We start from the raw sequence: 26084 nt of genomic DNA on the forward strand, positions 1-26084 counted from the left end.
TTCATTCTTCTTTGCCTTTTCTAAAAACTGCTTTAAATCAATCCTACCTGTCATTATCCATGCTGGGTCAGATCCTGACGTTTGGAGGCAGGCAGTCAAGGCAGCAGAATAAATTGTTAGCCTTGCTGCATGCAGTTAGCCAAGCCTTTGAGCTAAACCATGTCCTGGAAAAACAACTATTTACCTACTTACTTTTTGGTGGGGTTTTTTTAAGCGTATGTTGATCTTGACCTTTTTTGTTTTTTTGTACATGACTAAAGGGATACATGCCAGTCGAGGTAGTTTAAAGTCTATTTTTCATACAAGACTAAAGGATTAAATGCAAATCTGATGTCTTACGTTTTCGTATTAGCTATAGGTATGCTGGTCTGACAGAACATCAGCAGTACACTGGCCGTGCGCTGTCACTGGAAATCCCCCTCAACAGCTGCCTCTGGGTTGCCTGTTGGGGGTTTTCCGCTACTGTTCGTGGTGGCTGAAAAGAGATTTTAGCAGTTTTCAGGTAAGTGGTACAAACTGCAGGAAGCTGAGTAATAAAAGCAAACCCATTTTGCCGTCAGGGTTGTACATTTTAAGTTAATTTAGGTGTTAAACTGTTTTATAGGAGCAATCATAGTTCTTTGCATCAGCAGCACTGTGTCTGCCTCCCTACCAGCGCCCAGAGCAGCTTTTTTGATTGGTTGATGTGGCGCATCAAGCAGCAAAACTTCAAGTTTTCCATCTCCAGCAGCTGGTGAAGCACATCATGCGCTTCAGATGCTCATGAGTCCTTGCCTAAGATGCTCAAATGCTTAAAGATGTGCTGCTCCTGCTGCTCTAAGTGAGCTGCAGGACCTTTTGGCTACGTTCACACTGCAGCCTGAAGTGACCCAAATCCGATTTTCTTGCCCATATGCGACCTGGATCTGATCTTTTCATGGCTGTCTGAACAACACAGATCCCATTTTTTTCCAATCCAACCCAGGCCCACTTGGCTATGTGGCCCTGAATCCGATACAAATATGATCTTTTCAAATGCGACCTGTGTCTGAACGGCCAGGTCGCATTCATCCGACCTTAACGTCATTAATACCCAACAAAGATCACTATTCTGCGTCTTGCTACGCAGAAGCGGCAAGAAAAACAACGACTATGGCAGATGATGATGCAGAGAGCAGTATTTATATTTAACCATGTGAAAAGATTGTGTTTTTATGGTTGGAAAAGACCGCTAGATGCGCGCTGGTACTACCATCCATGTTTACTTTCGTAAACATAGAGCACGATGGCCTGTGACGTCAATGCGTCCTCTACTGCGCATGCGGGACAGTTGCGTGGAATGACTGGAGTTCACCCAGGAGATTACATACAGGTCGCATATATTTGGAAATATTTTGCAAAAAAAAATCAGATTTCACTAAAAATCGGAATTGAGCATCAAGGCCTGCAGTGTGAACGTAGCTTTTGATGTACCTTGATGCGCATCAACCATTGACTTTGCATGTAAACCAGCTGCTTTTGCTGCTTCTATTGTGTGTGCACTGAACATAAAATAAGTTTTGAAAGGTGGAACACAAATTAAAGCAATAGTTCAGAAACAGACGATGAATTCTAAAAACATTGCCAAAAAGATCAGGCTTAAAATCTGACAAAGTGATCCAAAATATGAATACGCCAGTTATCACTAAAAGCTTGATACAGCTGCTGAAAGGTAGAAGATTTAGTAGGTCATTATGTTTTCATTAGGAGTCATGTTAGTTTAGTTAGCTCTCTTTTTAGTAAAGAAAATCTAAGTATGATCTGCTCAGATTTGTGACCGTCCGACCCGTAGTCAGGATTTTTCTGGGGTGTCCGAAGACAGAACCTCTGCATGGGGGGCGTGGTCGCGCACAGAGACAAATTTGACGGTTGCAGAGGCTATGTGTCAGAAGCATAAATTGGCCTTAAGTCTTATCTTGATCCTTAGCTGCTACTTCACAGTCATTTCCTTCAGTTCTTTCTTACTCATTTGAAAACCTGCCTGACCACTGACCCTCCACTCTCCACTCTTCCAAAATGGTTAGAACCATCTGCTCCCCATCTATTGAGCCAATATAACATCTCATCTACAACTACATCTGTTTGGTTTTTGTTTTTGTTTTTGTATCTCTGACCTGAACTGTGCTCATGTTGTTAAAACCAGTATCTGATAGTGATGGAGGATGAGAGGATAGATTCAGTTGCAGAGTAGAGGTGCACCATCATTTTCTTTGGGAGGCTTAACTGCTTCAGAGAGTACATGCTCTAGTCATTCTTGGTTGATTTTCAGCTCTTATTTGAAGTCCTGAGCAATGATAATGCCTAGGAAGCACCATCATCGCTCAATGAAGGAGCAATATCCCAATGCATCAACACTAAAGGAGTAAACAAACAACAATGCAACTCTCGGTGCACAGTGGATTATGAGGTCCTTCATTACAAACTTGCAGCATATATGTCTTTATCTTTACTGCTTTATAGATTTGGTTTACACAAAAAATCACTTCCATCTGATAACATAATATTAACACTGGCCAGTCTCTCATAGCACAAATGTTTCAAACAGCTCGAGCAAACCTAAACTTGTTGATATGATATTAAAGTAATCATTTTAAATTGCAAGACTCTGCTGTATTAGAAAGTGATTTACCTTGATATTTATGTTGTCTACTCTGAAGGTTTTCAGTCTGTGACCTGTTACATGTAAAACAAATTGAAAAAACCTGTAAAGGTTATAACCTGACAGAAAAAGCAACAATTAAATTTATTGGGTAAAATCAGAAGACTTGAAACCCCTCTGGAAGACACTCCCAAAAGAAAAGAGTTGAACCCTGATACCCTTGCTGAGCCTAATATAAAGCTAATATCCCTCACCCACAGGTGAAGGGTGTGTTCACCCACACCAACATCTACTCTTTGACCCTGCAGAGGGGGCCACATTGGAAGAATCATCCAGACAAGTCTGTAACCAGGGACCATCTGGCAAAAGGTGGTCTCTGATGCATGATTTCCTGAAAAGTAGCCAATCATAGGCAAGTTTCTTTGTCTGGTGGGTAACACTTTTAAAGTGATAAAAGTTGACAGGTGTGAGCAAGAACAGGTCCACAAGCGAGAAGGGGAGGCTGGCCACACATGGAAATCAAACCGCATGGAGGCAGAGAAGGAACAAGCAGTTGTGTGATATACTGGGTCCTGTGGGACTCTATTTGTGCATGAAACATGTTAAGCATTTGGGGAGTAATTTATGAGCGTCTGTATGACATAAAGATCCACATTGGAGCACTTAGGAATGAGATGATGAAGGTCTACCACCACCAGTAATTTGGTGACTGTATTACCCTAGAGGCTTACCACTTACAGTACCAATGAAGGGAGATTTGAGCAAATGTAGGATGTGAAAGCGGAATTGGACCAGCAATCAAGCTGATGAAGGTGTCAAGACTCAGAAAAAAGGACCCAGATTTCAGGCAGACAGAACAGGTTGGTATAAAAATAAATGCTTCTCGATTACGCGGTTCGTCAGCTGGGACCAGCTTGCTGGATTCACTGTAGAGATAAACACTCACCACTAGACTCAGACAGGGAACAATAACGAGCATGTGAGTCACTAACCTGGTTCTTAGATCTGTCCATGTCCAGAGAAAGGAGTGGGAACCAGTCGGATGACTTATCAATAGCTTGCAGTGGGAGAGTTCCAGGAGTAAACTCCAGCAGACTGAAGAGCGGAAGCCAGCAGACGCAGAAGAGCAGAGGCAGAATCCTGAGCAAGTGTCGAAGCAGATGTCCAGACCGGAAGATCAGAGAGACGCAGAGGTACCAAAGCGAAAATTCAAGCCAGGGTCAGGAAACAGATTCAAGGTCGTTAACAGGCAAAGTCCGAACACAGAAACAGGCAAAAACAGACGGAAACAGGGGCAAGCTCAGGAGTCCAGAGACCGAAGCAGGTCAGGGTCAGACAGTCAAGGCAGGCAGGGTAGGCTAGATAACTCTCACACTCGGCTTGAATAATCGGCCACTGATGGCTGGAAAAAGGCAGCATAAATCCAGCTGTATCTCATCTGATCCATCTGGCTCTTTAGCGTCCCACTTGCGTCTCCCTGGAGCTTCAGAAATTTATAAAAATATTTTTTTGTTTGTTTCTTTCTTTCAATATGTTGTGCAGGAGTTCCAATGGTCTCGGACCATGGATACCAAAGGGAAAAAAAGGAAGATAGCTGTTGAGAAAAGAGGATTCAAAGAATGGATGGAATCATTATCAATGTGGCAGGATTGCCTGCATTTTTTGCTTTGTAATGAGAGGTTGTCAAAAAGTAAAGAGAAAAATTTGGAAAGGCATTTCAAGGAAAGGCTAAATATGCAGCCGAACACAAAGTTGTGAGTGAGAGAAAGAATGCGACTGAAGAACTTATGGATAAATTAGAGGAGTGCAAAGATAGATTTAAGAAGTGGATTGCATCTCCAAACTCCACTTCTTCAGCTAGTTTTCTGCTAGTCAGTTCCTGCTTGGTTCCTCATGACTCTATCAACTCCTCTCAACAGAAACACATCCATCATAGAAAAATTCCTTTATCGTGTTTCTATAATTTCATCAATGCAACAAAACCTAAACCGCCCAATGAGAGTTCACTGCTTCTCCCTCACCTAATGCTACTATGTGACATTTGCTCCAGGATATACATTAAAAATTAACATTTAATCATGAATGCTTATTATATATTTAAGCCCATGTAGTCCTTTTCTACACTTAGAGCCCGTGTTGCCATACAAGGCATATATACATTTTTGCAGCTCCAGACAGGATATTTTTTGGTCCAATATGGCTCTTTGAGCAGTTTGGGTTGCCGACCCCTGTCCTAACAGATAGCCACTTTTACAAACTACCACAAAATATTATTGTGAAGTGGAAGAAAAAAATGACAAAGCGTAGACATAATTAGAATTTTGTTATGCTTGCACGCAAACATTTTTTGCGGGCTTTGCTAAACAATATTTCTAGTTGAAATGTAATTTTCTATTTTACAACTTTATCCAGGAATCTTCAGAAAATGTTCTGTTTATTACTTTTTCTATATTATTGTTGTTTTAGATTTCTTTATCAAAATACTTTATACCTTTTTAATGCCTAGGCTTGTAATATTAAATTTTGTTGAGAGCATTAGTACAGCAAATGGTCATTTAGTACAGCAATGAGTTAAAATTTTCTCATTATGGTTTTTATGTTCATCCAGTGTCCTGCTGTTTCTGTATTTTAGTTTTTCCTCTACGGTGAGGTTTTAATTTTCCTTTGAGTCTTGTTTAGTTCCCTTAGTCCATTATTCATTTTCCCTGTCTCTTTGGCTCTGTTCCACAACTTTTTAGATCCCCCTGATATACTCATAAAATATATTATTATCTACCCTTTCCTCTACAGCTTCTATAGGTGTCATTTTCTAGTATTTTATCTCAACAGACTAATTCTTTCTGCTATTCTCTGTGAGTTCTACTTATTAAGAACACTTTTTTTTGCAACAGTTGGTCTCTACTTGGGTCCTTAATGAACCCAAATCCACCATAACTCTCAGGCTACTAATTCACAGGCTACACAAGGGAGGATTAATAAGAGTAGTAGCCAGTTGCACAGCAAGAAACCCAGCTTCCATTTTTAGGAAATACTTTTTAGGTAAGTAAAACGTTGCAACACTAAATGCAAAATTCAGTTTTACATTTTTAGAAAGAAAATCATCAATCTGCACATATCCTACCCAAAGGAAAATGTGGTGATGGCAACATCATGCAGAGTTGCTTACCTTCTCCTTACCTCTTTTAGGGCAGGGTTAAGGCTGATTTAAGGCTGATTTATACTTCGAAACTAAGTCGTCTGCATAGGTGTTCAAGTGAACGCAGAGACGTCCCTGTCCCCTCCGCAGACACTCTGCTGCACCTCTCCCAAATTCTAGGTGACAGCACACAGTGCCGCAGACAGGAGGCCTCTGATTGGTCAAATCTACACCCACCCTGCAATATGCGTATGTCCTGTTTGGTAATTACTTGCTTGTTTTGTTTGTATGACCACCATTGCAGAAAACGACTCATGAAGTTGGACCAGCTAAAAGAGCGAGGTGCGCGAGAACGCTGGGACCCTTTTTCTACCTGGATCCCCCAACTTCCTCACCGCCTCGGCCATATCTAGACACAGCTGGTTCGTGATTGTCCTTTTTGCGTTGTGTCGTGGAAAAACATAGCGCAGGCCACGATTCAAAATTCAGCATAAATCAAAAATATCTGCAACAAGCTCACTGCAACACACTGCTGCAGTAGTATAACCAGCCCCTTAGCGGCTCATTTGTGCACATTAGGCAATCACAAAAAAAAAAGGGACGAATGCTTTTGAAGTATTTTAAAATTAAACTGCTGTTTTTATTGGACAAAATGCTGCTGCAGTAAATGCAATAAAATGTTTTATGATAATTCAGATCTGCATTTGTTGTTTTATTTTATTTCAGATATAACATGATCCAAACCTAGAGCTCTAGTGTTATACATGTGTTCCATTGGGTGGGTCTAATTTAAAGTCTATAGCTCTACAATCTTTCTCTAATCTTTTCTCCTTTTTTTCTGTTTTCTTTCCTGTTCTACATACATTGCAGTGTCCATATAATCTGTAATACTCCGTGCATAATTATAATAAAGCTATTTTCATGCATATGGAAATAGCTGAACTGCTCCACTGTTGAAACTAAAATCTGTTGGGCTCTTTTTGGCATCAAGGCAATTATTCTTATTGCCTCATTGCCAGACAGGACTAGGGCTGGGTAATTTTCGCCAAAGTCCTATATTGATTCGATTTTGATTCATACAGTTCTAAATCGATTAATTTTGATTCAATTTATTTTTAAAATAATGAATGTGGTTCAAATGTGTTTCAAAATACTCAGGTATTTTATTTTTTTCCTGTCACATTAAACACAAAGCGCAAACTTGTAAATCGGACAGTTTAAACTTGAGATGTGACCAAAACTGTCTCAAAGGTGCAAACTTGTTTGTGAAAAGTGAAAAAGTGAAGCCTCACTCGAGCAAGCAGAGGTGACACAGCGCGTACACAGCAGACATGCATGAGCTGCACTATCTTCAATGCACAAACCATATTTGTAGTGTTGCCTGTATCAACTACAGGGTGTTTTCTGGTCAGCCTCCATTTGTTAATGTCTTCAATCTACCTATTGGCTATATTTGCAGCTGTCTGGCTTGAAGTAATCTTGAGTGCATCTTTCCTGCTTATTGGAATGTGAACGTCATGCACGTCACTATTAAACTAATCAATCTTATTCCCTAGACATCGATTTTGCAAAAATGTAAAGGAATCGATTCAAAATCGATTTTTTTACCCAGCCCTAGACAGGACAATGCAAAAAAAACAAAAACAAAGAAAAAACAAACAAACAACAAAAAAAATCTTAGTATTTCTATTGTGACAGAAACTAAAACAATCTTTTAGGTCCTCTTTGTCACATTTTGTATATTTTCGTACTTTTGAAAGTTACACAAAGGTCTATTTTTTTTATTTAATCTCAATATTTTGTTTTAAATTATAAGCATAATACGAATGAATGTAAAGGTAATGTAATAAACCCTAAAGTCAGTGAGTTGTTTTGTTTGTTGTTGTTCTCATGGGGCTGTTTGTTTACCTTTTTGTGACACGTGGAAGAAACGGCTGGAGGCGGGGGAGAGAGTCCAGACAGGGAGGGGAGGGGGGGATTAGCGCAGCAGTGTCAACAGCGACGATCCAAACACTGGAGTGAATGAAGAAGCCTGATACAGGACAGGAACTCGATTTCAGCAGTTTGCCTTCTTCCTTCAATCATCAGCCTCTAACGGACAAGAATGTCTCAGTCCGACACCGAAACAGCAGAGGATGGACTTTACGGTAAGTGATGCTGAGGCAGGAACCAGGCCGGGCTCCTCCTCCTCCTTCTGTATCATAACACATACACGCTTATCTTTCACAGCAAGGCTGATCCTCTTTGTTCTCTAAATTATTTAATTTGTGGGCGCAGCTCTCTGTTTTTGTTATTGTTAATTTAGAGAAAATTTGGCTAAAGAGAATATATTTTTATGTATGTAAATATGTTCAAAACAAATTTAACCATGAGTGGACAAAACTCCATAGTCATAATAAAGCACTGCCACTTTTACTGTTGTCATTGTTGTTGCCACTGCCTCAGTCATTGTGTAAACGGATTCCCTGACTCACCTTTTTGCATCTCTGTAAGCCAATTAGGCTCCTCTCTGCAGGCTGCACGTTGGTTTGCACAGTGGATGCTGGGTAAAAGGTGGATCAGTGGAAGGAGGGGCCAAACAGTGAGGAAATGTTTTGGAAAAAAAGACCTGAGAGCTTCTTCCAGTGTTTATCCAAGACTTAACCTGATCATTTCAGGGCTGGCAATGAAAACACAAACTGTCTTTATTTGCTTTCATTGCAAGAACTTTAACTTATAGGATGCATACTGATAAATGTAAACATGAAGTTGTGATGCTGACTCTGTGAAAAGCTCTTCAATGTTTTGTGAAATACCCTGCCAGGTATTTGAATAATTGCTCTGACTGAAAAATCCTTAATAATCAGACAGGCAGGTGCAAGCCATCATTTAGCATATTTTATAGCACACAGTGTTTGCTCTCTTAAGGCTACGTTCACACTGCAACCTGAAGTGACCCAAATCCGATTTTTTTTTTTTTTTTGCCCATATGCGACCTGGATCTGATCTGGTCAGGACTGTCTGAACAACACAGATCCAATTTTTTTCCAATGCGTTCCAGGCCACTTGGTTAAGTGGTCCTGAATCCAATACGAATCTGATCTTTTCAAATGTGATCTGTGTCTGAACGGCCAGGTCGCATTCATCCAACCTGATCGTCATTAATAACCGACATAGGTCACTATTCTGGTTCTTGCTACACAGAAGCAGCAAGAAGAACAACAACCATGGCAGACGATGATGCATAGAGCAGTATTTTTTTAACCATCTTGAAAAGATTGAGGTTTTGGGGTTTGGAAAGATCGCTAGATGCGCTCTAGCACTACATCCATGTTTACTTCCATAAACACAGAGCATGCTGGCTTGTGGCATCATTGCGTCCTCTACTGCACATGCGGGATACTTGCGTTGCATGACTGCAGTTCACACAGGAGTTTACATACAAGTCGCATGTATTTAGAAATGTGAACATCAACGCAAAAAAATGTCACAAAAAAATCAGAATTGAGCATTAAGGCCTGCAGTGTGAACGTAGCCTTAAACAACTTATTTTACATAGATTAGCTTTGGTGAACAGGATATTGTTTTTTTTATTTATCAGTTTCTTTAAAGAGGCATTTCTGAGTTTTTTATGATCCTGCCAACTGTGGCCAAAACACAGAACTGCAGCACTCTTCTGCTTGTTCTTGTTGCTTGCACATGTACTTGGCAGGTTGTTTTTTTTTCTTACTTTTTTCACCTTAACTGGAATCGCCATTGGTTAGTTGAGCTGGATGACAGTTGCATTTGAGTATACACGAAATCCATCTAGAATATAATGCCATGATTGTTTGCTAGGTAGAATCCCATTAACATGGGTTGGCGTCACATCTTATGAACAGCGTGGGAACCTCTGATCCAAAGTAAATTCAAGAAAACAGACTACAGGCTTATAGGTGCATCAGTGTTGAATTACTGTGGTGAAAGTCTGCTAATCAACCAATTTTTTTGTTGTAAAGGGTAAAATAAAAAGGCTTTTTTTACATATCCCTTTCATAAGATCCAAATCTAAACAATGAGAGAGTAAAACTAAAAGGCTTTAAACAACAATAAGAAACTAGAGATGTGGAGACTTGGCTTTTTCTTGTCAATATGTCTGGGTTTATTTAAAGCCTCAGTGTGTAAGATTATGACACTGGCGACCCATCTAGTGGTGAGCTAAATGAATTATAAACGGCCTTGAAGTGATGCTTATGACAGAAGCCACAGAGTGTTATAGTGACAATGTCAAACTCCTTCACCATACTGAGTGTCCTGTTGAGAGATGAGGTACAGACCGCTGTTGTTACTGATTGCAATGATGTACAAGATGTCGGCTGCAGCTTCAACAGGTAAAAACTTAATGTACTTTATGGAAAATCTCTGTAAGCGTGACATGATCTGAGCTGCACCAGTGGTTATTAAGAAAAAAAGGCACACCCTTTTTCTTACCACTATCTCAACCATGGGCTCTGATCAGACAGAAGATTTCGATGTTTACCCTGGAGTATTAACTCTGCTAGCTGCCATTCCTCTGACCAGATTGTTTGCCAGTGCTAGTAGCTGATCCTTGCAGTAAACAAGTGCATGTTGGCCTCCAAAAAACAGCCAAGATCAGCACCTGCAAGCTCAGTCTGCACTCAATAAAAAAGAAGGAAAACATTAACCCCCATTACCTTTGAATAATAAGTTAGATAATGAAACACATGAAAGCATCTCGGGAAATATGGCTGCTAGGAAAACAAAGAAGCTGCTGGACCAAACTGAGCTGTACATAAAGAGGAATTCAACTTTTCTAATATATATTGAATTGAACGGTTCAACAGTCAAAAAAAGTTAAAAGACAAATAAGTTATACATTGTCCCTTTATAGTGTGAATGAAAAACTAGATTTTTATTTCTCTATAGTTTAGTTCTATTGCGTGCAGTTTCAAATACAGGAAACAAATAAATTGCTAAATTTTACACAATAGTATGTTTTTATCGGGATTTTATAGAGAGAAAACAAACAGTACCTGATGAGTGATATATTTATAGAGTGAAAAAGGTAGGAGTTCACACATTTAATAAATGAGGAGGGGACCTTATTTTGATTTTGGATCAAAAGAGTCGCACATGGCTTGTGGCCATTGCAAGTATGCAATTTCAAAAAATATTGGAAAAAAGAACTCAAATCAAATCTGAAGTCTAAAAGGTATTCCACCCATGCTCCCTTTATCCCCATAGGTGGACATTTAATGTTTATAGAGCACCAGTTGCTTCTGGCATATGACATTTCAGCTGCTAGTACAATGTAATCTTTTTTTCAAATTCCACTCTGAAAAGCCAAAAATATGGCTTTAGTTGTGGTAAAAATGTTCTTTATGATGGTGGCTTTTACTAAATGAATAGTGATGAAATGTAAATATTTTAAGAATAAGTAAGATGTTTAAATTAGGTCAGAAAAAACACAAAAGCTCTAAACTTAACATATGCAGACATGTTTCTGGCTTTTTCTGGCTGTGCAAAAGAAATATGCTTTCAACAGTGAACAAAGTTGATGTTGTACAGTCAAAGTTTTTCAGTTTTAACATTTTGAGCCAAGAACATTTACCTTTATGTGGCCTTGGACGCTTTAGAGTTAATTGATAGCGCAAGATGCAAAAGCAAGTTTGAAAAGTTATTTATGTGATTCTTTGTCTTTGTTAGAAATACTATTGAACTCCTGTTTTATGTAGTGACTTATCTGCATACATGTGGTATTGCCTTCAGCTTATATCAGCTTGTAGAGAGAATGCTGGAAAAAAAATCTAAATCTTTTATGTTTTAACATTATAGTTCTTAAGGAGAAATCACAGCTTATATTTGTGTAATCAAATCGAAGACAAAAAAAACAGTTCAGAAATTTTTCATAAAATTTTTGATCTTGCACATCTCTAAGTATTTGAAATACCCTCTGACTATATGATTACACAGCATTTCTAATTGGCCAGTTACAAAAATAATGATTAAAAAAAGGTCTCAGTCTGCATCTGCAAATTTAGATGGGTCATCATTAAAGCATAAGTGGTTGAGATGACATCAATGCACAGAGCTCCGTTTCGTTGCTAAGCTTCGTTGAAGTTCTGATTTTCAGAAACGCTGGTAACACAAATGCAGTGTGCACAATGATTTGGGTTTGTCCGCACAATAATGTGCACAATAAATGGCCCTTTAATAACATGTAGCAAAGAAGTAGAGTTTTTTAGATAGAAATTGACAGAAACAAATCGTATTTTTGTTATTTGCCACAAAGCTATGGGTTTTTAATATGTTAAAACCCTCCCCTCTCCTCTGAAGCACCTTTAAAGCGTCACCTCGCACCTTAATACTTTTTGAACAGCCATTTATTCCCCAGGAAACCAATTATAAATCGGTTGTGTTGCAACCTCAATGGCTCTTTCAGCATCCAGCTCTTGTCCGCATTACATAAAGCAGATTTGGCAGCTGCACAGATGACTGTGTATGGGACTGCATAGAATCTGATCCAGAATGGCTACAGATAAGTCAGGCAGCGGCGCAGTTATGTCACACCAACCTCTCTGTAGCGAAATAACTAGGGCAATGGCATAGTTCCCTCTGCCCTCCTATCCTACCCTACAGCATAGCATCCACTTCAGCTTGTCCCTCTCAGCTGTTATTTGGGAGTAATATAGAATTAACAAGGTGAAGTTTAGAGGAGGAAGCTGTAGACTTCCATTGGCACATTAGATGAGATATTTTAGCAAATCTGTTAATTTCGGAGAGAGAAAACCGTGTTGCAGGAAAAAAACAAGAGGGAGGACGAGAAAGGGTGAATGGCTAATCTGAAACAGAAATAAGATCTTATGTAAGGCAGCACGCTGTCAGCCTGGGTTAGCTGTGCCCTAATGTTTAGCTGTGAGCCTGTGCACACCATACACACCAGTGGTAAATCCTTCCTGCATTCAGTGAGCCTCTGTGTCCATTCATTCATACATTCTGCTTGGACATTTTTAGAACTTACTGACAGAAAGATGCCTTCATATTTCATTGTGTTTTTTTTCTTTCTTTAGTTTTATTTATTTAAATGTGTTATATGCTTTTGTTTGATGATAACGTATCCCATTCAATGCAGTCCTGTAGGTCTTATAAGGTCACCTTAGGTCATTTGAGACATCTATGATTCATCTTACGTCAGTACAAAACACACGCACGTGTTTATTCAGCCTCTAAACATTAAACCATTTGAAAGGAAACAGAGAGCACTTCATCTACATGACCTCCTTCTCTAATTTGTTTGACATGAATAATGCAGTTTCAAATCCAACTTTTTTAATCAACAATACATTTGATCAATTAGATGAAGGGCTAATTTTGTTCAACATCATCAACGAAAACAATAAATTCATAAGACATGATAAGTAGATGCCCAGATTCAGGATAATTTTTCATTTTTATTTTGTAGTTTTGGATAATTTTTAGGTGACTTTTTCAGGTGGAAAAAAAAGTCTGTGTGTAAAGAGATGTTTGTTAATTTCCTTCCAACCAAATGATGCACGTTGTTTTCTCTAATCCATTTAAACCTTACTGTAAGTTAATCTGATTATTTGACTCCAGTAAATATCATCTACTTGCCCGAGCTTACCTACAGTTATTTCGGTTTGATCTGGGATTGTACTTACACTGCCTTAAATAGAAATAATCAGTCAGAGCTTTAATAAGAATTATAATTAGTAGAATTAATGTGTAAAATGAAACCTTAAAAAATTTTAAATCTGAAGGTCTCTATAAATGCCATTTGAACACTTATGATAATTACTCATTGGTGCTTACACACAAATAATAAATAAATAAATGGATTCATAATAGTAACATTTATTGTTATAAAATGCTTTGCTGCAGGTTTGAAATGAAAGTAGGAAGTAAAATGAAATTGTGTCTACCCACATTATTTAGAGAAAAATATAAGATTTTATTTAAACTTTTAAATGAAAATCTTAAAGGTTATATATAGGTGTATTCAAATACATATTACAGGGATCCCCTTCTTTTAGGATATTTTCAAGCTTAATGTGTTTAATAGAAGGTGGAAAAGCATTGGAGGAAAATATTCTTTAAATATTGTACATTTTCCATTTTAGAGAAGGTCTTTTTATTTGTAGTCTCACATGCTTGCACTTAAAACTCTGCTTTTCCAATTTTATACATTTTGAAAAATGTTGTCATCCTTCTTTGGGTTTAAACTTCCTCCCTGTTCACATTAACCTTGCCCAATCATATCTGTCCTCTCTACTCCAAGATTTGGATTGCTCTCCGATTGAAAGTTGTAACTCTGCCTAGCAACAGTTTCCTCCAATAGAATGAAATCTCTGCCTTCTTTAGTGTGTGCTTGTTTTAGCACAGATTTACCCCTAAATGCCCACAAGTTGGCCTCATTTAACCATGCTTTTCACTGTTCACTGCAGGAAGTTTAACATTTAGCACAAAAAATTATGACTAATTTACCTTCGTCTAAACTTAGATATAGGTTATTCAGTTTCGGGGTTTTTACTTTCTTGCACCAGCCAATAGGGGGCACTGTAGTCTGCTTTAAACAATGTCTAATAGCATGAATTTTGAGGCTGATTAGTACTCATTACTCTCAGAATAAGGATTTCTGTTCTGAAATGTAATATCTTAATTCTGAATAAAAATGTCTTTAAGAGAGAAAGTGTTGTTTTGAAATTAAAATGCAATAAACAGGATCCTTTTTTTCCAAATACTTAGCTGTTTCACCTGTTGCAGAATACGCCAAACCCATCCACACTGTGATGCAATTATATTGATGTTGTTTTTCCTCTTTAGGTTCCTGGGTTGAGGTAGAGGAGTTGATTGCAGCTTTGAGCCGAAGCGAGAGTCTGACAGGACCTCAGGATAGTGTCTCTTCTGCCCTGCAGGGGGAGCAAGAGAGGATCCTCCTTGAGGCACAACTTGAGTGTGAGAGGAGTAGAGACAGGTGATGATCTTTGGCTTCCACAGAAGGATTAAATCAAACATTACTGATTTTCAAGTGTTTACATTGGTAGAATTTTTGCAACATTGACATTTTACACAGCTTTCTTGGCTCACTGAAACAGTCTCTTGTTTGTAGTCCTCCACAGGTGATGACACCACGCTCCGCTGGTTCTCCCAGACCCAACAGTGAGCAGGACAGTGACTGCATCCCCATTCAGGTAATCATTTATTTACTTTTTGGCCCCTGAAGTTTCTATAATAGAGCTGTTAAACAAACACAAAAAGGAGACTGTGTTTATAATTTAATAAATAATTTATAATGTAACTTTAATAATCTCACACTGGAGAAATTAACATCTGCATTTAACCCATCCCCTTGGGGAGCAGTGGGCTGCCATTGCGTGGCATTCGGGGAGCAGGGTGGGGTTAAGGGTCTTGCTCAGGGACCCAGAGTGCAGGTTGTTGGGATTGAAACGGGAACTTGCAACCTTCTCAGAGCGCAAGCACACTGATCTAACCACTAGGACATCACTCCCATGTTTAAGATTTCAATCATTACAACAGTATAAAAATATATCTAAAAAAATCGTAACAATTTTGAAGACATAATTATCTTGCTTTTTATTCAATTACAGTGTTATCTTACTTTCTTTCCTTTGTAAACTAGTGTTTGAGGCATTCTATGATTGTTTATCTTGTGTGTTAGATTATTACATTTTATTTGTAAGCCTTTAGTTTTGATACAAAATATAATTCCCTTTTGAATCATGCAGGAGGAATCTGAGCGACGGGGGGACACAGACTGGGTGTGGGACTGGTCCAGTAGACCTGAAAATATGCCACCAAAGTAAGACAAGGTTAATCTGATTGCTAGAGTAACACTAACCTCAGCAAAAAGCTTAAACTGTTTCAAGATCTGGTCATGACCTGTCTCTCTCTAAAAACAAAAACACACTGCCTAATAAAAAGAACAAAAAATAAAGCATGTATTTTTTTTGTTTTTTTGTTTATTTCATCTCTAGTTTAAAATGCAGGTCAGTTGCACACATTTTCAACAAGAGATTCAGAATTCACTTTGTTTAGTGTGTTTATTTGGCTGAACTTCAATAGCCTTTTTTTCTTTATGTATGAATTATATTATACCTTTGAGGAATTGGAACTGCATTCATTTTTATTTATCATGCTCCACTTGATATTAAATCTGCTCCACTATAATAGCCCATTTTGACAGTTAGTGGTTCTGACTGCTCTCAGATTGCTGGTATCGTTATTTCTTCACAGTCCTCTCTCGTGCTCTCATTATCTCTGTTTTTCCTCTTTCTGGTCTTTCATCCTTGTGCATCTTTTATCTCTGAATTCTCGCTCTTCTCTCTGCAGAGAGTTCGTGTTTCAACACCCAAAACAGCCAAGCTCTCTCAGTGTTAGGAAGACAGAGGTGATGAAAAGAGGAATTTTCTCATCCGATGTTCTCCTCATTCTTGTTCCCTCCCTGCTGGCTTCACATCTGCTCACACTTGGTGTTGGGTGAGGCATATTAACAAGAAAAACTTTCTTTTATTTATATGTTTTAGGTGTTTATGACTTACATATAAGACTGACAAATTAATAAATGTCTAAATTCTGTTGTAATCCCTTCATCTTTTGTCATGTTTAAAATATATACATCTGTTGATGGGATTTGTTTGATTAAAATGAAATGAATACAAATGAACAATCACAAAAGAGAATCTGAATCATAAAAATAATAGATAATAATCAGCAGCTCAGACCTCAGAGAGAAACTTAGTTAAACCAATAAAATCCTTATTACTTGACATAAACTTCCATCTAAACACTCTTAGTTCAGAGAAACAGAATCAGTCACCGGAGAGTTCAGCTAACACAAAAACAAAGTGCATACAGTTTCTAAGCTTATATCTGCCTTATATCTGCATATATCTTCAAATGTCTTTAATCAAAACATGACACTTCAAGGAGTCTCAAGCAAATGGGCATATAAAACATAGTTTTCTGTCAATTAAATCAACTGTTCCTGTTTTACTATTGTGTTATTAACCCTATAAAGTAACACATCTTCTAATTGATTTTATTTAGAATTTGGAAGAAAAAAAACTGCTGCTAAAGACATGACATTTTGATTACTTGAACAAACATTATTTAATTTATATATTGTTATCTTTATTTTGACTGGCTTAATCTTACTACAGAATAAATATCAGCTCATTTCGGGGGAAGAGACTAAGTACTTGTTGATTAACTATTCCAGCTGTTTACCAGCTATAATTTAAAGAAGTGTTCCCATCTGTATGCTAGTGCATGGGGCCTTATTATAATAGGAAATATGCTTAATGAGGCAAAATTCTCTTTAGTTTAGCAAGAGAGTTTTACAGTAGCCTCCTTCTTTTAGCCGTCAGAATTATGCATCGAGAGGAGAAGGAGCCGCCCTGCCAATTTATGCTTCTGATACATAGCCTCTGCAACCATCAAATCTGTTTCTGTGTGCGACCAAACCCCCCGTGCAGAGGTTCTGCAACCATCATTGCACACCTCAAAAAAATTCTGAATACGTGTCGGACGGTCACAAACCCGCGCAGACCACAAGCGGAAGTGCACAGACCAAAAGTAGCTGTGATTGGTCCTTGGTATGTCTGTGTGGTCGTCCTTCTCGATTGGGTTCCAGCGCGCCATTTTTAAAAACCAGGGAACAACTACAATGGACAACTATGACGAAAGCTTAATCGAGGCGGTTCGCTCCATTAACAGAACCTGCCTAGTAACTCTAGATCCATGTCCGTGACATCTTGCGGACGCGCCATTGTTTTTTTAGAAGATAAACACTCCCGCCGGCGCGGCCAAAGTTCTCGTGACCATCTGCCGAAGTTCTTGCGAGGTCTCGAATAGGCTCCCCCTTGTGCTTCGGCCGGAAACCGCTGTGCGTCCCTAAAAATTCCAGACTGACCTTGCGGAAGCATACCAGCAAAACTGATTCACGACCAGACCCAAGCGACATTTGATGTGTGCGGTTGCCGAAGTCTAATCTGCCTTTTATTCTTTATTCCCACAAAAACACCCATTTAATTTTGCAGCTAACAGTGTTGCAGAATATTTAAATGGTTTTTAGAACCTGCTTGCGGTACATGACCCATGCTGAACATTTGTCAGGATTTGCTTGTGGTTTGAGGACCCAAATGCAGAGGCAGGGAGGCAGAAGTGAGTTTCTTGTGGATTTAATTAAAGGTAAATAGACAGCTGAGGCAGGAATCCAAAGAGCTAGAGAAAAAGGAGAACACAAGAGGGCAACAAATAAAAACCTGAAAACGGAAAAATAACCAGAAAACACAACAAAATAAGAATTAAACCAATAAATCTAGAAAACATGGAGCAAAGTAGAACTGAATACTCAAAAGAAAACATAACAGAACCAAGACTGTAACAACATTGTATTCAATAGAACTGTTACTTATGTCAATAACTTCTAAATCAATGTCATAAAGAAAAGACTTAATAAATAACATTGTCCTAACATGGTCTAGATTTGAGCAGTTTTAGAATGGTAGAAATCTGCTTTGGAACTGGCAATAATCTAACTAACAGTTATCTTGAATCTCTGCTAAAAGGGCAATTTCTTTAACACTGGTCCTACTGCCCTGGATATTTTAGGTGATTCCCCTTCTGCCATAAACCTGAGTAAACTCAAGTTAGTGATTAACAGGATTCTGCAGCACTTGACGGAAGTAGAGATGCAACAATCCAGTTTTTTCCGATCCAATCCAATCCAATCCAAATACATGAGCATATCTGTTAAAACCCTATGCAGTTTAACTGTTGAATGCGTGAACCATATATTTTGCCATGTGTGAAAGCTTTAGTCTTGTCATAAATATACTTAAGAAAAGGGTAACAAATTAACACAGATATTAATGTACTTTTTAATTATTTATTAACAAATAAGCAGCAAACAGATAGAGATAATAGTTCCATGTTAAGTGCACTGAATTTGATCTTCGATATTAAATCACCAATCCAACAAATTAGTCAATATCTGAGCCGATATCTGATCCAGGCATCGGATTTGTGCATATCTAGATGGAAGGGGGAGGAGGTAAAGAAATCCTTTGAATTTGTCCTGAATTAGTCATGCAACTAGTGCATGAAATAACTACCATACTGACAGCTAATAACTTCAATTAAATCCAAATAAAAAAAAGAATTTGAAAATTTAAACATTGCTTAATTCTCTTGCAGCAATGAGCCATTCATTTAATATTTCTTAAGGTTTAAAAAAGCAAAACTGTAAACTTCTTGCTTAAATAAACAAGCATTAATTATTTATACCGGTATATATTTTTTTAACATTTTTTACCATTTTACCAAAATATAAAAAAGACATATGGTAATATTTAATCGCTAATGCTGAATAATGCAGACACTATGGCTTTATCGAAAATGCAGTTAACTTATAAGGCTACAGCTTTGGATATTTTTCCTTTAATTTATGCAAGGTCATATTTTCTGTACAAAGGAGGGCAATGTTAAATTGCATCTAAAACATTTTATCCATTCTTGTTTACTGCATGTGCATTTTGATTATATTTAAGCTTTTCCACAATTATTTCTGGGCAGATGAAAGAAAAGATTAAATTCAGCTTTGGAGACTTTTTGGTCTCAGGTGACAGTGCTAACCAGAGAAATGATAAAACACCTAAATGTTAAAAGCAGCTTCACACTTGGCATAAGAGCACTTCTGGCCCTTCATTTTTCCATTCCTGGTATATTACCTAAAGGTTTCCACTCATGGTAAATGCCACCCGACTTTAAGGAAGTTTTTATTTTAGATGCATCCTTAAAATCTGTTTTCTTTTCTCTCTTTTCAGCATCTACATTGGGAAACGACTGGCCGCTTCCTCAGCTAGCACACTGTGACATTGACTGTAGACTCAAGTTCCTGTTCAGTCTGTTCAGTTACAGTCTGGTCAATAAGGTCACAGTCAGCCCTTTCTCCCACACTAACTTGCCCCGTTCCCTTTCCATGGGACTAACATAAAAACCTGCCTCCATGTACCTCTGTCTATCCAGCAGCACTCTATTTTTATTTTTATCATATTTAACTATATGTACTGTACATGTGGTCGGGCCTGAGAAGCTGATGGACGCTGACCAATGAGTCAGACTGCGGTCACTATTACTCTCCAGCAGAGTAACACTGATCTCAACCAGGTAAAGAATAATCAAAGGAAAGGGATTGCCAAGATACAAGAGGAAATAGCGAGGGAACAATGCATCCTTTTGTGAAGGGGAGATGAAAATGGTTGGATGGGAACAGAGTGTTCTGATGAGATGAGGCAGATAATACGTGCTAGCTATTCTCCCTATCCTTGATAAAGCAAAATGTCTGTTATTTGTTAAAAGTAATGACCCTCTGTATGTCTGAGCTGCTTAAAAGAGGGTTCTTGTTCTTTTTGTCTGCCCTAATGTCGACTCTAATGTAAAGACTTTTAGTTGGCTGAGTGAACGTAGAAACGGTTTTGATTGTGTTTTTTGTTCCAGGAAGCAATTAAATCTATTTGACCTCTGACAAAGACAGTCACGATCTCATTAAACTTCACTCCTTCAAACCTTCATGAAACTTTGGTCTCTTTTTTTCCGTTTTTTCCTCAACCCTCAGCATGGCAGTAGTTGGTGTGCACATGTTTGTCTCATTTAACTAATACAGGCTTAGCGAGGCTTTTCTAGCCAGCAAAGCACAAAGATTTGCTGAGGTAAGTCTTGGCGGTGGTACAACAAATATTTTTAGTTTCTGGGTTTTCGTTGTCTGGAGATTATTTGCATGCAGTCCTGGGCGACAGAATGAAAGATTTTTACTAGCAACTGTGCTGTTAACAACCTGTAAACGAACCACAGCATCTGTTGCTACTTTCTACCTGTTTCCATGGGAGGTAAATCACAGCAAATGATGCTGGGTATATTCCACCCTAGGGGCCTTTACTCTTGTCTAACAAGAATAAAAATGCTATGACATCATACTAACATTTCTCCATCTGCATTTGTCATTCATCACCACACATAACCCCCCCTCCCCCCCCCTTTTTTTCTTACAAGCTGCTGCTTTAACCCAACACAGATTTGATATTCATTGCTCTCCTGTAAAGCAGAAGCCTGATGTTTCTGAACAGTCTAAAATACATTTTTGGATTGAGAAACACTGAAAATTTTGCAGGAATTGACCAAACCCAGTGAGTTTATCAGCTATTATAGCAAAGCGTTTGATGTAAGGCCTCCCATTGAGCTTGTTAAGCTACTTGTAGACACACCAAGCTGACGACGCAGCAATAAGACCAAACAAAAACAAGCACAGAGCACCTGGTTTCCATTCAGACAACCACATGGAACTTCCCCTTACAGAAAGAAAATCCAAGATATTTGTTAACCTAAAAATTTCAGGACACCAAAGAAATGTTAAAATCAACATGACTATGGTAAATGGAATGGAATAGAATAGAATAGAATAGAATAGAATAGAATAGAATAGAATAGAATAGAATAGAAAATCCATGTATTGTCCCACAATGGGGAAATTGTGGTGTTACAGCAGCAAAAGGTAATGGCAGAAGTGGTCACACAATTTGGACCTTAAAAATGTGTATAACATTAACAGAATAAGTGACAGAGTTAAGAAAATAAACAAAATACTTTAATGTACAGTGTTTTTACAATATAAATACTTTGTATCTGGAGAGTAAATAATAAACAGCTGTGGATATTTTACAGTAATGGAAAAAAATCAAAATTAGTAATAAAAATAGAGGGGTTAGATTAAAAAAAGTAGTATTCAAACACTGGTTTTCTTTAATAAATACAAAAAGCTTTCCATACAAACCTGGTCCTGGTAGTGCACCTTTTATGCTTGGATTAAGTCATTGCATTATTAGTCATAAACATATCTCAAATCATTATATCTCAGTCATAAGTGGAAACACCATTTAAGTAACAAGTCAACCCAAAGTCAATTTTTTTAAGTTTTAAGTCTTAACAATTCCATAATGAGCTTTTCCTGAAATGTAAATGAGGAAGCAATATTTTACTCTTACTCTTTATTTTTCACGTGGTCAGTTTTTCCTTCAATGAGAGAATCAAGTCTTCTCAAACAAAGACACTTAAGTGCAAGTCAAATCTTCAGCATTCCTGTCACAATTTTTTTCCTACGTAACTACATAAAGTTTCAAGTCTAGTCTGACTCGACCACACAATGTATTAAAGCATAACCGTGCTTTTGGTTTAATTACCTCTTCCAAGGAGGTTATGCTTTCATCTGCATTGGTTGGTCTGTCTGTTTTCAAAGTAACTTAAAAAGCAAATAGACAGATTTTGCAGAAATTTTCTGAGAAAGGGCATATTGTGACCGGCAACAAATTATTACATTTTGGTGATGATCCGCAGCTAGTTTGCCCTTTTTTCTGAAGAGATATTATTGAAGCTGTTTAGATGCATCCAAACTCCAAGGTTGGTCAAAACATTTGTGATTCAGTCGTTTGAAAAAGAAACACACTGCAGAGAAAGTTTCCTCTGTTATAGACAGTCTTAACCAACAATGATGATTGTATTTTTATACATCTTTCTAATTATGTGATTAAAACATGGGGACACCATGACCAAGAGAAACGTATTAACTGTATCTCAAATATGTTTCTTTTTTTAATGCTTACTACAGAGCTCTGTAACCACATTTTATGAACATCTAGATTAATACATTAATAGAGACATTAAAACTAGAAAAGCACTTAGGTAAAGCAGGCTTCAGCCAACAATAATGCAAATTTATGCACATTTACACAAGGTTTTATGAATCTCAACCAATATCAAACTGATTTATCTCTGTCCTAGTACTCACTGGAAAAATCCACCTTAGCGGTAGTGTAATAAGGGTAGCAGGGAAAAAACAACTGCATGCACTGGCTATATATATAAAAAACCCTCTTGTTTATCCTCAGCTACGGATAAACAGGCAACCACAGGTGGAACAGGCCAGTGTAAATCATCATGTTCTTAAAGTTATATTCCCTGTTGCTGTGATCTTTTGTGACATCCCCTCCGCGGGGGGGACGTGTAAAATTCTGTCGACCTCTCTAATATCCTTCCTGTAAGTGGGGACAATTACTTCAAGAAGCTGCTTTTAACACCATCTGTGATTTATCCAAACGTGAGCACAAATAGGCTTTGGAATACATTTGGAAAGAGGTGATAAAAGCTCAGTATTTGCAGAAATATGTTGAGTAAGTTTGAGTATTTTCAGATATAAAAGAAAATTCTTATCCTGTTTTTGAAAGTAGCTCAACAGGACTTGAAAGAAAGCTGTTCATTTCCTGGACTCAACATCTGTCTCTCTGGGAAACACATTATCTTCCCACTTCCATACTGCTAGACAGGAAATCGTGAGTTCAGTTTCAAAGAATTTGGATGTAACAAAAGAATATAGTAGAACTGGCACAGCGTCTGTGCCTTAACATTAAAACATCGTCAGTTATTTGATTTGCTGTCTCAAGAAACTCTACTTCACCACATGTGCTGGTGGGCTATTTCCCTTTCGTAAAAAACGTATTGGGAAGACTTGGATATTATCATTTTATAGACTAGACAAACACCTTTTCACTTCAAAATCAGACATATATTATAATACATACAATTAAACACAATGTGTAAAAGCAGTATATACAAATATACAAAACCCTTTTTTGTCTCCCATCAGTGTAGACAATATATTTCCTGTCTTAAAGCTACAGTGTGTAATTTTCAGCGACATCTAACCTCCAGACTGCAGACCGCAGCAACATGAACATCTCCCCCCCACCGCTTCTCCCCCCAACAGTACGGCGAGCGTTACGGGACAAAATGTCTTCCACGACGTCCGCATCACCTACCTTCTCAAGTGATGAGGTTTGATTACATAGATAATTTTACAGATAGTATTTCATTAGTCTGTGTAGGGTATAGATTTCATGTAGACTTAAGATAATAAATATACCCGTTATTTTTTCTACATCGTTGTGACGTTTTGGTGAGCTGCTTTGCATGGTGATACAAACAGACGAAGTAATTGTAGTCATTAGTTTAACAGCGAGATTGTGTTCGGTGGAAGAATATATATTCCCCGTTTACAGAGTCCAAGTCTTGTTTATGGCACGGGGGTTACAAGGCGAGGAAGAGGGCAGAGAGGCCGGGGTGAGCGTGCAGCCAGGGCCAGGCGAGAGAGAGGTGCCAGCGGGGTGACTAGAGCAGAGGAGGAAAGGCTTGAAGATCTCCAAAGGAGCCGGAGAGAAGTAACCGAGGTATATATCCAGAAAATTATTTTACAGAAAATTACTGAATCATTACCTGTGAAACGTCAGGGACGTTGCTGAATAAGTATACTGGAGAGTAACAGCATCATCACGCAGCATGTTATTGTAATGTGCGATCTCGCAATCGCTAGATTGTTGGCTCTACGCTGCCGTAGCGCAAAGATGTCTGCCTCCATGTTATTATAAATAACGAATTCTAAGGCAACGCAAATATTAAGGTTAAGAGGCTGAGTTCGTAGATGATGATAAATAACATAGTTATGTATAATATATTACATTTCTGACTGTATATCCCTGTAATTATTACACACTGTAGCTTTAATTCAGCCCATGACTCAAATAATTTTTCACCAAAATAATGAAGGGCAGAATGTTACAAACTTATAGCAAGATATAACAAAGAAACACAGTTTCCAATATTCATAATGGGTTGTCTTAAAACATGCTGTGTATCATTCAACAAGCTTTTAAAAATAGTTTGTATAAAATTTTGCCTTTTCTTCCACGCAGAACTGATTTAGTTGAGATAATGGAAAATACCGTCACAAGGTACTTCCTCACATACTTCATAGCTCGGATGGTTCAGTGGTGATTCCCACTTTTCTGTCCAAATGTATATATTTTAGATAATGCAAAACACGTCGGTTTTATTTTAATCTGATCACAGATCAGCTCTCCAAAATGTAGTATGTTGTAGTTGATCATCGTTTTTTCCATGAATGGTCTTTTATCATGACTCTCTACCTGTGCTTTAAGTGTAAAGAAATAAGCGCTGGCACTCCTCTTAATGTTTATAAATATGAAACAGATACACGGGTAGTATTTTTGTTCTGATCTATTAATTACCTATTAATTGCCGTTCGATAATATTCAAGTATTGTATTTAATTGCAGTCCTATCAATCTAGATCTACTTAAAAACAGAAAAGAAAAAGCGGGTTCTAAATCACATCTATACAAGCCAAAGTCTAAGTGTCCCTAAGTTACTCTGAATAACTTCAAGCCTTATGGTGTAAACACTGGAAAAAAAGACAACTGTTAGAAAAAATACATAAAAGAGTTCCAATTTTTCATTTGTTTTCCCCCCGTATTCTGAATGCAAACACAAATTACTCTCTTTCCAGTGTCAGCACATACTTAAATAGTAAAATAATATTTATGCCTGAACTGATGGTTTTATTGACTTCCATAATTGATATCTTGTCTGCTAATATACTGATGCTTTTTGTTGCTGTTGTGTAAGGCTTTTTTTTCCTTTCTGTCTATAGCCTTACATTTTGTAAACATCAACATTCCATCGGACTACACATGAATATTAGCCTCTTTGGCTAAACCCTGACCTATTTACATGTGGATTTCATGAATCCATGTTTATTAATATTATATATATTATTTAACATTAATAGAAAATGTAAAAAAAATAATAATTCCAACTTCTGTGAAGTCCTCCTCATCATTAGGCTTGGCCTGAACAAAGCCCTGATTCTGTCCGGCACCAGCGCCTTCCCCTCGCACACTTTACACACCAAGCTTAGGGACCAAGTATCAAGGTAGTAGCAAAAATTCAAAGTTATGGTAGCTAATCATAATAATGACATATTTAGGATAACAGTTGTAAAGAATATTATTTTATATGAGCAATGCATAAATATTTGCTCCAGAAAAAGATGGGTAGCTATAAAATTTGGAGAGGTGGAGATGGGGCTGAAGTCCCAGTATATATGCTCCACACAATGGAGCAAAGTCCCAGCTTAATGATTGCTCAATGTATCGTTGAATAGTGACTGACTAAAGGCACTGCTCTGGAAAGGACTTGTTTTGCTCTGCATGTTGCCCTAACCCTATTAGCATTTAGCCAAGTTTTGCTTTTTGGATATCAGGTCTAATTTCTTTCATTATCACAGCGATTGTACACTATACATGCGCTATATTAAGACATTTCCTCCAGTTAGCTCAAATGTTGTGAATTAACGTAAGCTTCCAAAAGACATTATGTCAATATCTGCCCTTTTTCTGAACTTTTTAAA

At 37.8% G+C, this 26084-nt stretch overlaps 1 protein-coding gene across 1 annotated transcript; it reads left to right on the plus strand.

Moving 5' to 3' along the window:
• The first annotated feature begins 7743 nt into the window (after positions 1-7743).
• On the plus strand, positions 7744-20334 carry LOC107088947 (BCL2/adenovirus E1B 19 kDa protein-interacting protein 3-like). The gene is made up of 6 exons (XM_015381418.1): positions 7744-7900; positions 14574-14724; positions 14860-14941; positions 15497-15570; positions 16101-16247; positions 19598-20334. Exons 1-6 carry the CDS (start codon positions 7858-7860, stop codon positions 19644-19646), a joined length of 546 nt encoding a protein of 181 aa, XP_015236904.1. The 5' UTR covers positions 7744-7857; the 3' UTR covers positions 19647-20334.
• The last annotated feature ends 5750 nt before the right edge of the window (positions 20335-26084 follow it).

This window comes from Cyprinodon variegatus, unplaced genomic scaffold (assembly GCF_000732505.1).
Source record: "Cyprinodon variegatus isolate N-32 unplaced genomic scaffold, C_variegatus-1.0 Scaffold234, whole genome shotgun sequence".
In the NCBI taxonomy this organism is placed as follows: domain Eukaryota; kingdom Metazoa; phylum Chordata; class Actinopteri; order Cyprinodontiformes; family Cyprinodontidae; genus Cyprinodon; species Cyprinodon variegatus.